Source organism: Eublepharis macularius, chromosome 1, assembly GCF_028583425.1.
Source record: "Eublepharis macularius isolate TG4126 chromosome 1, MPM_Emac_v1.0, whole genome shotgun sequence".
NCBI lineage: Eukaryota > Metazoa > Chordata > Lepidosauria > Squamata > Eublepharidae > Eublepharis > Eublepharis macularius.
Genome location: NC_072790.1, coordinates 97,707,291 through 97,721,819, shown reverse-complemented (window position 1 = coordinate 97,721,819; position 14,529 = coordinate 97,707,291). Strand labels below are relative to the sequence as shown.

The window sequence follows — 14,529 nt, the reverse complement described above, 5'->3', positions numbered from 1 at the left end:
AGCTTGTACTGTTCTCCTCCTTTTGATCCTCACAACAATCCTGTGAAGTAGGACTGAGAGTGTGTGACAGGTTCAAGGTCATCCAGTGAGCTTCCACAGCAGAGTGGGTATTTGAACCTGTCTCTCAGATGCTAATCTGAAACACTAACCACTACAGAACACTGGCTTTTGTGGGGTAGCTATCATTGAACAGTAGCAAGCAGCAAGTCCTGGGTGAGTCAAGCAAGTCACATGGTAGCAAGTTGCCTGTGACTCCTGCTGGGCCTGGTAGCAACAAGTCCTCCCAATATAGCTCTGGAATGGAAGGGGCCCTGCCCTCCACCACCACCCCATCTTTTACTGACAGCAACTAAGGCTTGAAGGCTGGCAGTACTGTAATGGTTGCCACTGAGGATTAGGGGGGGGGTGCGACCTGGATCTGGGAACCAGCAAAAATGCCAGATTCATGTCAATCTGGCATAATACAACTATGCCAGTTCCCCGGGATGAACTCCAAATTGGATCTGGGCACTCAGACTTGCTAGGCTGGATTGTTCTGTTGTAGGAAGGGGCTGCAGGCAGTCACAGTAGAGGCAGAACAGCAGCAACAGCAAGAGGGAAGTGGCGCAAATGGAGCCAAGCTCCACACCACTGCAGGAGAGCAGCACAAAGTCAGGGAGGAGGCAGTAGGCAAAGTGAATTCCCACCCCATTCTGCCCCCTCTAGCTCCAAAGGAGCCCCTTTGAGCAACACTCGCCAACCACCTTTTAAACTCTGCAGTCCAAACTCCTCCTTGTTTCAATAAAGGGATTCTCAGGAGGGATTCTCTGGTTCAACAACAATAAGCTTGAAGCAGAGGATTGGGGGGGGGGGAGGACAGTTTGAAAATGCGTCCTCTATAGGAAACAACAGAGAGCGGCAGAATTTGAGCCTGGGGTTCAATCCTCCTGAAATTTGGGAGATCTTTAGTGGAGAGTGAGGAGTAAGTTCCCTGCAAATTTGATGAAGATTACTTTAAAAATGCCCCAGACAGCACCCTGGACATTTTCCTCCATGGGGAATAGTGGCCTGTTAAATTCCTCCATAGGAAATAGTGGCCTGGATCAGAGAATCTGACTTGGATTTCAGGGATCTGGGATTTTTTTTTATCCCCAAAACCTGGATATAGATTACCCTGATTTTTTTCAGTGTACATCCCTACTGAGAGCATTTCTTAAAGATAAAGGCACTGCTTCTATCATTTGAGGTTTCTTACCCCTCCACATTTTTTTAGATTTCAGTTTTTTCTGCAAACTGTCAGGTCTGACTATGTTCCTTGTATGATCTAACCAAACAGACTCCATTTTAATCCTGTCAGTGTTTTAAGCTCTTCTTTTGCAGGTGACAAGCAGTCCAGTAACAGTTATCTCAAAGAAGAGGAATGTTATGACTACAGCCTTTCCAGCCTTGGGAAAGTTTCACTCTCTCAGCTTCAAGCCGTTTGTTTTGAGAACTATGGGGGGAGGATGGGACTTGCTGGGCTTTGCTATTCTGTACCTTAACTTTTGCCTGTCATTAGTAACAATACCTGTGTACCAGCCAAGATATTGCATCTTGGTCAGTGGACTATAATGGTTGTTTATATTCAGTAAAATCTTTTGAAACCAATGGACTCATGTCTAATTGCAAGAGATAGGCTGGATTGCAACTTTTAGTAAGCCACAGTCTGACATTTTGTTACAAATCACATCTGTTCCAATGCCTAAACCGGGGCAGACGGATAACAAGGCCGCGTCCAACAGGGACCCTTTGTTTGATCCTTATACCTCCCCTGGTTCGGAAGGACTGGAACCTCCACGACCCGTTCAGGGAGGAACGGAGTCTAGGCGTACTGCGCTGTAAACCCTCGCACCTGATAGAGCTGAAACTAGGCCCAGGGCGGCAGCAGAACCTCTAATATCCCTGCCTATGCCGAGGCAGTGGGGTTCGAGGCCGACAGACACGAGGGAGAGGAGAGCGAGTGCGGTATTTACTAAGTCGCAAATGGACGGGAAACGAAGTGTCGGCTCGATAGCAGAGCATTCTAGTAGCCAACCGTGGTATCACTGGAATCGAGAAGCCGACCAATTAGAGTGGGACCGAAGGGGTTCGGAGAGTACCCAGGTGTGGGAAGCCTCCCGTCGCGATGTGATGAGTTGAGACTACGCGGAAGTTACCCCGTGGACAGGGCAATGCGAGCCGACTGAACAAAGTTGGATACAATTATAGAGCCGAACCTTAGCGGTGGATGCTGGAATTTCGGCGGTAACCGGATTAGGAAAGGAATCCTGGCGGGGATATCGGAGGAAGACCAAGGTAACGGGGCCCGGGGCATGGGAGAAATTCGGCCATGGCCTCGTGCGTCGGCTTCCTATGCAGAATATATGGAGACTACCCAAGTTCCCAAAGAACCTCCTCAGGAATATTCGGAAACGGTGGGTGCCACGGCGGCCCCAGGACGTGTTCAAATGTTAGAGGAGAGACGTTGTAGTATGGAGGAGAGCTTAACACATGCTGTTCACCTGCTCTCCGTACTCGTTGTCGGAGGATCAGAAGAGGGCACCTCACAGGGAGAGGGCGCCCACAGCCGAGTTGTCGGCCAAGGTCTGGCAACCCTGCAGGCTATTGTCCCAGGTCCAAATGTCACCCCAAGGGAGCAACCGCTCGTACTAATAGACGATCTGCAACAACCGGTGCAACCTCCGGAACAACCTCAGGGGCCAGCAGATGAGAGACCGGAGAAACTACCCCCTGACGCGCCCGGAGGGCCTCCGGGAGGAGAGGAAGAGGCACCGCAGGAGCAGTCACAAGAGCAACCGCAGGAGCAGCCACAAGAACAGCCACAAGAGCTCCCGGTTCTCCCAGGAGAACAGCCGCTACAGCCGCAGGAAGAGGCTCCGGTACTCCCACCGCCACCTCAAGGGCAGCCGCTTCTCCCACGACTTCCAGTGCCTAGGCTACCTCCACCACTGAGACCGAGAGTTCCACCTCCGCAAGGCTCTCCGGCTCCGCGACCGCAGAGACTGCAACTGAGGCCGCAAGGCCTTCCAATACCGAGACCCCAAGGAATTCCGCAGCCGAGGCCCCAGCACCCACCAATGCAACTGCCCTGGCGTAGACCTGACTGGCAGCCAAGGCAGGAAGTGGCGCCCGTACCTTACTACCCACTTCCAGCACCGGTTACCAGACCTCAAGAGTTACCGATGGGATGGGTAAAATTGGAAGCTACTTTCGACGGGGACCCAGCGAAGTTGGGATTTTTTCTAGTACAGGCACTGCAATTCTTCAATCGTTGGGGACATTTATTCGAAGACAAGGCCAGTCAAATTGTGCATTTAGGGTCCCGGTTGCAAGGAAAGGCAGCGGAATGGTATGTAGCCTTGTACGAATTGGGGGCCGCAGAACTAGACTCCCTACAGGGTTTGGTAGACGCGCTCCGAGCGCAATATGAAGACCCATTAGAGGAGAGCAGAGCCCGAATGGAATTACAATCAATTAGACAAGGTAGCATGTTAGCCAGAGACTATGTTACAAAGTTCCAACAGCTAGCCGCCAAATGTCCAAGGCGTGAAGAATCCACCAAAATAATTTTGTTCAAGCAGGGCATGAATCCCAGACTGTTGGATCGAGCCCTTATGCAAGATAATCCCCCCACACTCTTGGGTTGGATTCAATTAGCCTGTGAAGTGGAAAACCGCATGCAAGAAGTGCGTCTTGTAGAACAACAACAAACGGCAGGGCACCGGCGAACCTCCATAATTGTAAGAGGGGGCAGGGGAGCAGGATATGCAGCTAGAGGAGTGAGAGATGCTAGATGGCAACAAGGATTGTGTCTACAATGTGGCCAAAGCGGTCACTTCGCAGCACAATGTCCATTCCGGCCTGTGCAGAGAACTCTGTTCCCACCAAGGCGCCCAGCCCCTGCCACTCTTCCCCAGCCATCCCGCCCAACGCCCGCTCCGCGAACTACGAGAGGGAGAGGGACATTTAGAAGAAATCCTCCCGAGAAAGGATTAGAGCTAGAAGAAATTATGGACTTTGATTCAACCGCTCTAATCGGTGAAGAAGCACCCAGAAGTCCTAATTCGGGAAACAAAATGGATCAGTCGTAAACGGACCCAAACGGCAGATCAAAACTCAGTCAGTTCCCATAGTGGATAGACCTCAAGGGTCCATACTGTTCATGCCTGTTACGTTAATCAATCCTGAAAGAAAGACTCATATTCGGGTGCAAGCGCTCATTGATTCTGGATGCTCCAGAGATATTATTGCACCAGCTCTAGTGAACGGATTAGTACTCCCAGTAAAAGAACTTGAAACGCCAGTCATTTTTGAACAAATGGATGGCACTAATATGAATCCCGTCACCACTGAAACAGTACCTGTCATCACAGGCATGGGTCAACACTGGGAGACAAGATCATTTGTAATTAGCTCTACAGCGAAGTACCCTTTGATTTTGGGGAGCAGATGGTTGTGGGACCACAACCCAGACATAAATTGGACAGTCGGAAGCATCACCTTCAAAAGGGATAGCTGCAAAAATCATCGCTGGGACCAAAATTGGGGCAACAATCCTACCCTCATAGAACAAGCACTCCTAACGCAGGAGGAAATTAATCAAATACCTAAACAGTATAGAGCCTATTTGCAAGCCTTCACCGAAGAAGAGGCCAACACCTTACCTCCCCATAGGAGGACAGATTGTGCAGTGGAAATCATCCCTGGAGCCACATTGCCCAAAGGTAGACTTTATCCAATGAGCCCAAATGAAAGAGAGGAGCCCAGAAAATTCATTGACACTAATCTCCAAAGGGGGTTCATTCGACCTGCAAACAGCCCTCATGCTGCACCAGTACTGTTTGTTAAAAAGAAGGATGGAGGGCTAAGACTGTGCACTGACTTCAGAGGACTTAATGCAGTCTCCTCCACAAACGCCTATCCCATACCTCTCATCAGAGATCTACTCAACGTCGTGGCCCAAGGTAAGATCTTCACAAAATTGGACTTAAAAGATGCTTATTTCCACGTTCGTATAAGAGAGGGGGATGAATGGAAAACCACGTTCAATATGCCCTTAGGGCAGTACGAATACTTAGTTATGCCTTTTGGCTTGTCCGGGGCCCCTTCGGTTTTCATGTCCATGATCAATGAGGTATTGCACAAATTTTTATATAAAGGAGTAGTTGTTTACCTGGATGATGTGTTAATTTACTCAGAAACCAAAGAAGAACATGTACACTTAGTGCAACGAGTATTAATCACTCTCATGTGCAATAAATTGCCCATCAAATTGTCTAAATGTGAATTCCACAAAACTGAACTTAATTACTTGGGATATTGCATCTCAAAAGATGGGTTAAAAATGGATCCAGGCAAAGTAAAAGCGGTTCAAGACTGGCAAACCCCCACAAATCGTAAAGAACTGCAATCCTTTTTGGGGTTTGCCAATTTCTATAGAGAATTTATACAAAACTTTGCCCAAATAACTCTCCCCCTCACAGAACTCTTAAAAACTAAAGACAAAGGGGAGCAAGCTAAAAAACCAAAAGCAAAATTATTATGGACACCACAATGCCAATTAGCCTTTGATCAGTTAAAGCAGCAATTCATATCCGAACCAGTGCTGCAACACCCCAATGAAAATCGCCCATTCATAGTACAGGTGGACGCCAGCGATACCGCGATTGGGGGCGTCCTCCTGCAGCAGGGGACGGACAATATTCTCAAACCTTGTGCATACCTTTCACGTAAATTTTCTGAAGCCGAAAGAAATTGGAATGTTTGGGAAAAGGAAGCTTTTGCTGTAAAAGCGGCGCTCTCCACTTGGAGACACTGGCTGGAAGGGGCCCGCCATCCTTTTGAGGTTTGGACAGATCACAAAAATTTAGAAGCGTTACGCAGTCCTCGGAGACTCTACGCCAAACAATTGAGATGGGCAGAATACTTTTCAAAATTCAATTTCACCCTCAAATTCTTGCCCGGCAAAACTAATTTCCTAGCGGACGCACTCTCACACATGCCCCAACTCAAAAGCAGGAGGGAGGAGACAATAGACACAGTATTTTCGCCTACCCAACTGGGGTGTGTGGTTACTATGCGCAGCCGCACAACACAACCTCCTCACTCAGATCAGGGATGGAGACAAAAACTGAAAAGCGAAGTCGAAAAGGAGGGGGAGAATGTACCCAAAGAGAAATTAATCCAATCTGCACAAGGGGAATGGCTTTGGGGTGATCGCTTTTATGTACCAAATAGTTTAAGAAAAGAAGTACTACAACGCTGTCACGATGCCCCAACAGCTGGCCGTTATGGATATTTAAAAACCCTTCATTTGATCCAAAGACAATTTTGGTGGCCAGGCATGCACAAAGACATTTCGCAATATATAGCTTCGTGTCCCATTTGCCTCAGCGCCAAAACGCGAGAAGGCAAGCCTCCTGGACTTTTACAGCCCCTTGAAACTCCAAGTAGACCGTGGGAAATTATTTCTATGGATTTCGTCACAGATCTTCCCCCTTTCAAAAATCACACCTGTATTTTGGTCGTAGTGGATCTATTTTCAAAACAAGCCACATCGTTCCCTGCACTACTATGCCTTCGGCAAAAAGGTTGGCAGATATTTTTCTGAAATATATTGTAAAGCTTCATTCTTTTCCATCAAAGGTGATATCCGACCAAGGCGGACAATTCATTGCCAACTTCTGGCGGGAGCTTATGCAACTCATGGGAATTGAACAAGGTTTAAGCTCCGTCCACCATCCGCAAACCGACGGATAGTCGGAAAAAACTAATCAATTATTAGAACAGTTTCTCCGTTGCTACATCAATTTTCAGCAAGACAACTGGATTGATTTATTGCCTCTAGCAGAATTTTCTTACAACAGTGTACATGCATCCACCGGAGAAACACCATTCAAAGTAGTTTATGGCTATCACTTTAAACCATTTCCTTTTGAAGCTCTTCCCCCCGCAACAGCCTCCAATGACATTTCAGAATGGTAGGGGGAGGCAGCTCAACAATGGACTCTCATTCAACAACATCTTAACAAAGCTAAACAGGACTATAAGAAATACGCTGATCGTGCGGCCGACTGGGAATTGCATCCAGGAGACCTTGTTTATTTGTCTACAAAAAATTTGAAAGTCGCCCAAACCAGCCGTAAATTAGCACTAAAGTATTTGGGACCTTTTCCTGTTCGTAAAATCATCAACAAAGTGACTGTAGCACTTGATTTACCAAAGAACCTCCGCCACGTCCATCCTACTTTCCACATCAGCTTGTTGAAGAAGGTCCCCCCAGCAAATCAATGGCATACCCGTGCTCCTCCCATTCCAACTTTAATTGATGACCAAATCCATTATGAAGTGCAACAAATTTTAGACTCTAAAATCAAACATAATAAGCTGTTTTACCTCATCAGATGGAAGGACTTTGATTCTGGGTTTGATGAGTGGGTGGAGGCTATTCATGTTCATGCTCCTAGACTAGTAAAATCTTTTCACAATCTCTACCCTCTCAAACCTGGGGGAAGGACATTTTAGAGGGGGCAGAAATGTCAGGTCTGACTATGTTCCTTGTATGATCTAACCAAACAGACTCCATTTTAATCCTGTCAGTGTTTTAAGCTCTTCTTTTGCAGGTGACAAGCAGCCCAGTAACAGTTATCTCAAAGAAGAGGAATGTTATGACTACAGCCTTTCCAGCCTTGGGAAAGTTTCACTTTCTCAGCTTCAAGCCGTTTGTTTTGAGAACTATGGGGGGAGGATGGGACTTGCTGGGCTTTGCTATTCTGTACCTTAACTTTTGCCTGTCATTAGTAACAATACCTGTGTACCAGCCAAGATATTGCATCTTGGTCAGTGGACTATAATGGTTGTTTATATTCAGTAAAATCTTTTGAAACCAATGGACTCATGTCTAATTGCAAGAGATAGGCTGGATTGCAACTTTTAGTAAGCCACAGTCTGACACAAACCTGGGATTTTTCTCAGGTTTGCAGACAGATCTGTTTTGTCTGTCCACAGTCCCAGTCTCCAGATTTAAGAATCCACAGATGGGACCATGCTGAGAATTACATATATTGATTCATATTGTGAAAAGACGTATTCATACTGTCATGTTTATCAAGGCATTTTATCCAAGAGCCATTAAAAAGACAGTTGCTTTGTAGTAACAAAATTCAGTTGTTTTTATTTACTTATTCAAAAACAGAAGGTTTATCTAGCCCCAGTGGCATATATGGGTGGTGGGATACATTCAGCCTGGCAGGTCACAAGTTCTGGAGGTTTGATGTGTGCACCTTAAAATTATCAACTGACTACAACTGAGCCTTTTTTAAAAAAAATGTCAGATAGGAAAATCTGAAGGGCTGTTAGTTTCAAATAAGATATATAGCAATCCAAGCCAAAGCATACATTGCTCATGTAAAGAAGGGAAGAAATTAAAATATTTATTATATAGAAGGAAATAGCACTGCGACATTTAGAAATCTCTAAAGTTAGTATTTGGGTCCTAATGATTTCCAAGACATGACACAGAATATGTTTCCCATCAAGAGCTAATTTTGTTTGTCAAGTTAGCTATGGTTTAGACTTTGGCAGGAAATGACAATACTTAGAATTGTTCAAGGCAGATAACATCCATCAGCTGAGAGAAAGTATAAGACAATGAACTGAATTTGGGTGAGACCTAGGTTCAGATGACTGCTCAATCAGGAAACTTACCAGATGACATTGGGAAAGGCATTATCATTCAACCTGTCTATTCCACCAACTCACAGCCATGCTGTGAGGGGGGGGGGGAAATGAAACACTGATTTAGTGTAATCTGCATATCCCATATACAATGGAAAAGGCATTTTAAAGACCGTTTCAAAGCTGTCTTTATGGAGATATTTTGTATCACAGTACCTTTAATTTTCAAAGCACATTTTCAAAGCATGTTCATTTTGTGAAAATTTCTTGCCCCCCCCCCCCAACAATTTTTCTGCAGATTTCTTGAACATTGAGCTTTTGAGGCATGGATTATAGCTCCTGTCAATGTCACTTCAGAATTGTTAGATGTGTATTCATTTCATACCTTAGACACATCTTTAGAAAATGGCTTCACATAATGTCTATTTGGAAATTTCATGGACAAAAAATAGACATGCAACCAACTATTCTGAAGTAATATTGATAGACATCTAAAAATTCCTGTCAACAACAGATCCTTAGGAAAGGTCCATGACATACATCACTAGGTACCCCATCATCCTGCACGTCAGTACAATACAGTTCATTAAAAAGAACATACTATTTACCTCTGTTAGAATATCCAATGTCTGTAGGCAATAAAGAAAACCACAGGCAACCAAAACAGCAAAATAGGTGAATTCTGTGTTTCCTAAGTATCAATATATTCAGCAACACAGACAAGCTTAACAACTACTCACCCACAACGATAAATTGCTTAACAATTGCTACATCAGAAAAACTGGCCAGTCCCTTCGACAAAGAATTAATGGACATAAGTCTGACATTAGAAACCAAAACATTCAGAAACCAGTGGGGGGACATTTTAACCTTCCAGGACATTCACTTGCTGGCCTAAAAGTAGGAGTTATTCTGCAGAAGAATTTCAAAGGGAGATTAGAAAGAGTGCTGAATTGCAGCTGATAATGCAGCTCCACCTGGACTGAATCATGACATTGGTTTCCTGTCTCATCGCCAGTGCTAATTTCTCCACACCCACTACCCCTCTGCAAACCCCACCCTATTCAATCATGCCTGCTATTGTCATTCACCAGCTATTATCATTCAGCTTCTGTAATCACTCCACTCTCCAGGATATAAGGACAGACGGACTCACATTCTAGCTGTATCTGAAGAAGTGAGCTGTGGCTCATGAAAGCTCATACCCTACCACAAATTTTGTTAGTCTTATAGGTGCTACAGGACTCTTGCTCTTTTCAGATGCTACAGACAGACTAACACGGCTAACTGTCTTGATCTACCGAGCATATCATGATCTCCAACTGGAGAGACTGAGTAAGAGAGAAAGATATTTTAGAACTTAAATTGTATAGGTCCAGATTAACTTTAAAGAAATATCTTTAGGTCATACAAGAAAACTATCTGAAAATGTCTTCTCATTGTTAACAGCAAATCCTGGTTATGGCTGAAGGTGGTGGTAGGGTAGGGATCCCAAGTCCCCTGGTGGGATCCCCAGTAGCAATCCCAGGTGCCCTCTCCCAGTCCCACCCTCCACCACTCTAGTACCCTACCTATGATTATGAAGAAATGCTACTTAAGTAATAGAGCTCATGCTTACTATGCATAAGACTCCAAGGATAAATATCCAATGTCTCCAGGTAAAAAGTTCTCAAGTAACAAAGATGAAACTCTGTTTTGGACAGTTGATGGCATCCAGTGTTAGGCTAAGTAGAACACCATTCACATGCCATTACAGACAACAGCTTACAACCTTCAACCCTGACTCCCTATCACTTTGTTTCATGCAGTATTCCAATATATTCTTTCTGATTTACCATTTGCCTACCTATTCCTGCAAGTACATGACTATTGTTTCCCATGAGAACCTTGGTGTTTGCCTCTTTCTCGCTCAGAGCTATCTGTTCTAGCTGTAGTTCTCCAGAATCTCAATCACAAGTGCCAAATGCTATTCAGGCAAGTGTAGTAGAATGGAATAGTCCATTTTCCATAACCCAGTTCCATTTACAGTCTGACTCTGCCATCTTCTGGCAAAATGTTCATCATAGGGCCAGAATACTACTTGCCACCAGGAATAATCTGATTATTCTAGCGGTGAATCTGTCCATACTTGGCATGAAGAGGCAATAGTCACAGTTGAGCGCTTATAAATTAAGTAGAGAGAATCCACTCATCAAAAAAGCAGAATAAACTTTGTAAAGCAAGAGAGGTGGACTTTTTTTGTCAACCACCAATCCTCAATCTACACTGAAACATCAAGACAGAGCACAAAGCGCTCCCATAAAAGCAAAGGATCTCTTTTTACTTCAGCTTACACATTCCTGATGATATTATGAAAGTTCTCCTACTGAACTCAGCAGAAATTTACTTATATCTGTGCTCAATCAGAGCATGCAGAGAAGTCTGGGTCAAGGACTTTGTCTATTATAAATTCCTGAATAAATAATCTAATTTAAAAAATTAAATTTATGTGGAAATAAACCTCAAACATACCACTCGTTTAAGCTGCCAGCATAGCCTCATGGGCATTGATAGTTTTGGAAATAAGACCCCATGGTTCAAACTCCAAGTTCATTCTTACTACTGAGCATACTCAACCCCAGTTTCTTATCTGAGTATTTCTAAAAAAACTATTTATAAAACTCTGGAACTCTCTCCCCAAGGAAATTCGCCTACCTGCTTCTGTTGCCAGCAGATGAAGACTTTTTTTTTCACATGGTATTCCATCAGTGACAGTGATACCTCCTCTCTCCCCAATGTTTTAACTGCTGCTTTTATCTTTTGTGTTTATTTTAAATTTTGGTTTTAAATTGTTTTAATAAAATGCATTTATGTATTAGTTTTAATGGCTTTGAAGATATTTTAATTTCTACATTTTAAATGTTAGCCACCTGAGTAGCCCTGTGAAGGCAGAAAGGCAGGATAAAAATAAATAAGTAATTCTTAAATAGCACAGCGGTCATTAGTCAGAAGCCTAAGCTGAACATTAAAGAAGCATAGAAATGCCTAATAACAATGATGACAGAACCTTACCTTTGATAAGATGTGTTTTGAACTGATACCATAGCCTTTAAGGCTTTCATGTAGCTTCTGTAGGCACTGTATGACTTTCCGTTGTTGTTCATCATTCTTCAGCTCCTCTGTTTTGACTAGAAACTCATAATGCTCTAAAGGTCCATTGCAAACCAACAATGCCTTAGAATGAGCATCTGCTAGAGTGCTACTGGTTGTTTTCTCAGCTGCCTGAACTGCATAAGCTGTAAAATATGAATTATGTTTCTGTCAGCAGTATGAAAAAATGCCATGTCCATTTTATAATGTCAACAATAATAGTAACAGTACCTTTGTTGGTGTAAATTTATAAAGTTTGTTTCCTAGGGCCAATTTAGATCTTACTTTCTGCCTGTTCATTAAAAGCACGTAAGGTTTAGCAATCCCTCATTATGCAATGCATGCAACATGTAGCCTAAACAAGCACAGCTTGTGATCCACCTATCCAAAGGCAGCCTATTCGAGGCTCAATAAAGCTCATTTCTTTTGCCTACTATCCAAAACTGCAAAAACATTTTTCAGACTCTGGCATGCCATACTATATGGCCTGTGGGCTGTGTTTGGGTTGATGAGTCACAGCTTATATACTGGGGCCTTGTTTATACCAGTATATTCAATATAGGATTTTCCACAGGGAAGATAATTTTGGTGGCAACCACAAACAGAGAACATATAGATTAGCTGTAACTTTACTATGGGGGATAATAGACACTCCACAACTTTCCTAAACTACTTGTTCTCTACTGAACACTTTTTACTATTTTACTTCCTGAATTTTAACTTAAATCAACATGTAGTTTAATCAATTAATAATGTAAAAAACTGTTGTATTTTAAATCTGTACGTACACTCCACTCTTGCTCATTCTTCCTCTCCTTAGCCTAAGATGATCTTACTAGACTTTTTGTTCTTGTTATATATTTGTAGTATAGGTATAAAAGTCAAACAGAACTGTAATTTTTGAAGTTCATGACATTCTTCCAACTTCACCTTCAATATCTCACAATTCAATATAATTTTATATATTCCATGGCAATTTACTATTTATTCTATGAAAAACTCAAATATCTGGCTAATAATGTCAAACCGTTCCTTTTGGATAATTCAAGTAAATGCATTGTCACAACTTCTACACTACATACCCAAACCTATTTTCCTGTTATGAAAATGTACATAATTACTCAGAAGTGTAAATATATATATATATATATTTACTTGAGTAGCTTCTATATTAACAATCAGAATGCAAGCTTTGTTAATAACAACAGGACTGATTAACATTGATTAAAATATTTTTGATTGCTGAGCAAAAGATTTATTGCTTTGCATTAATCCATCATAAATCCCATAATTTTTTCTTGTTTTGAGAAAAATATGAAACCTACTGGTTCAGGAGACTGGGATTCAAGAAACGCACTTTTAGAATGTTCATCCATACTTGTGACTAACAAATATTTCACAAGCATAGATACCTGCAAGCAAATCTCTGACTTTATTAAATGTGCTTCCATATGGGGGTGGGGTACCCAGGAGCAGGGCTTAAAAATCTATGGAGAAGCAATTATATTGTGTCTTGGGTGATATCTAGATTTGTCAAACACTCTTCTTGTCAAAGAAATACCATTGATCTAACCCACTATGGCTGTTATTATGCTCCTATGAGAAGCCAAGACAAGAATATCTAGTCAGGACTGGTCTGATAGGCAGTGTGATGTAGTGGTTAGTCTAAGCCTCAGATCAGGGAGACCTGGGTTCAAATCCCCACTCTCTCAAGGAAGCTAGCGCCACAACCTTGGGCCAGTCAGACACTCTCAGTCTACCCTACCTCCCATGGTTGTTCTGAAGATAAAATGGAGGAGAGGAGAATGGTATCTGCTGCTTTGGGTTCCCGCTGGTTTGAATGGAGGGGTATAAATGAAATTTAAAAAAATAGTTTAACGTTATAAAAAGTGGCATCCTCATCTGTTCGTCTCGTTTTTGGCTTTGTAGCACCTACATAGTGTTGTCTGAATCATCCTCCCTATTGATGATAAAATTCTTTAGTCATCAACACATCATAAAGGAGCTGCAGAAAGGAAGCCTGGTAGATGAAGAACACGAACAATCCTGCTTAACTCCTATTGCTAGACCAGCTGAAGAGCTGCCTACAAGGGATTTACATAGTTCAGTCAACAGCTAAACGGCATTTTTTGACAGATCACCAGAGCACACCAGTAGGCATTCATATTATGAGAACTGCTCTAAGTTTTCGTAATAGTTTAGTCCTTTAACATAACAGCAAATAGCTGACCATTGTACATGACCAGAATCCGAGCACCGCGGAACAGCTAGAGTTCATTTCATCAGCTACCTGGAGTGAAACTTCAGTCGGCAAATATCTAAATTAATCGCAGGAGGTTTCACTTCCTGCACCGGGTGATGTGAGCTCTAACCCTGGAAATCTTGTTCTACAGCAAACCTGTTAGTCCTTAACGTGCCATAAGGCTCCTTTTTAGTGTTGCTGTAACAAACTAACACGGCTACCCACCCACCCCCTGGAATTTAAAATAAACAAATGCCCTCTTAGCAAACTACTCTCAGACGTCGTTGTCTCCAAAAAACAACTCAGACTTCCTTTCAAAGGCCTCAAGAGAGCAAACAGTTCCGCAAAGGTTCCTTCAGATACACAGTGACGGACCGACTCACAGCTTTCCCTCGCTGGCCAGTACGCGATGCAGGCAGCGAGGAGTGTGGTAGCCCTAGCGCCTGACTAGGGGGAGGTTTTTT

General features: G+C 43.2%; 1 protein-coding gene across 2 annotated transcripts in view; it reads right to left on the bottom strand.

The window, feature by feature from the left end:
• The window catches only part of AFG1L (AFG1 like ATPase), a 127,059-nt gene that overhangs the window by 112,198 nt on the left and 332 nt on the right, over positions 1 to 14,529 (bottom strand). For both annotated transcript variants that reach the window (XM_054982702.1, XM_054982711.1), the window contains exon 2: positions 11,746 to 11,969. In XM_054982702.1, coding sequence (XP_054838677.1) covers positions 11,746 to 11,969 — 224 coding nt within the window. The remainder of the gene's footprint in view (positions 1 to 11,745; positions 11,970 to 14,529) is intronic.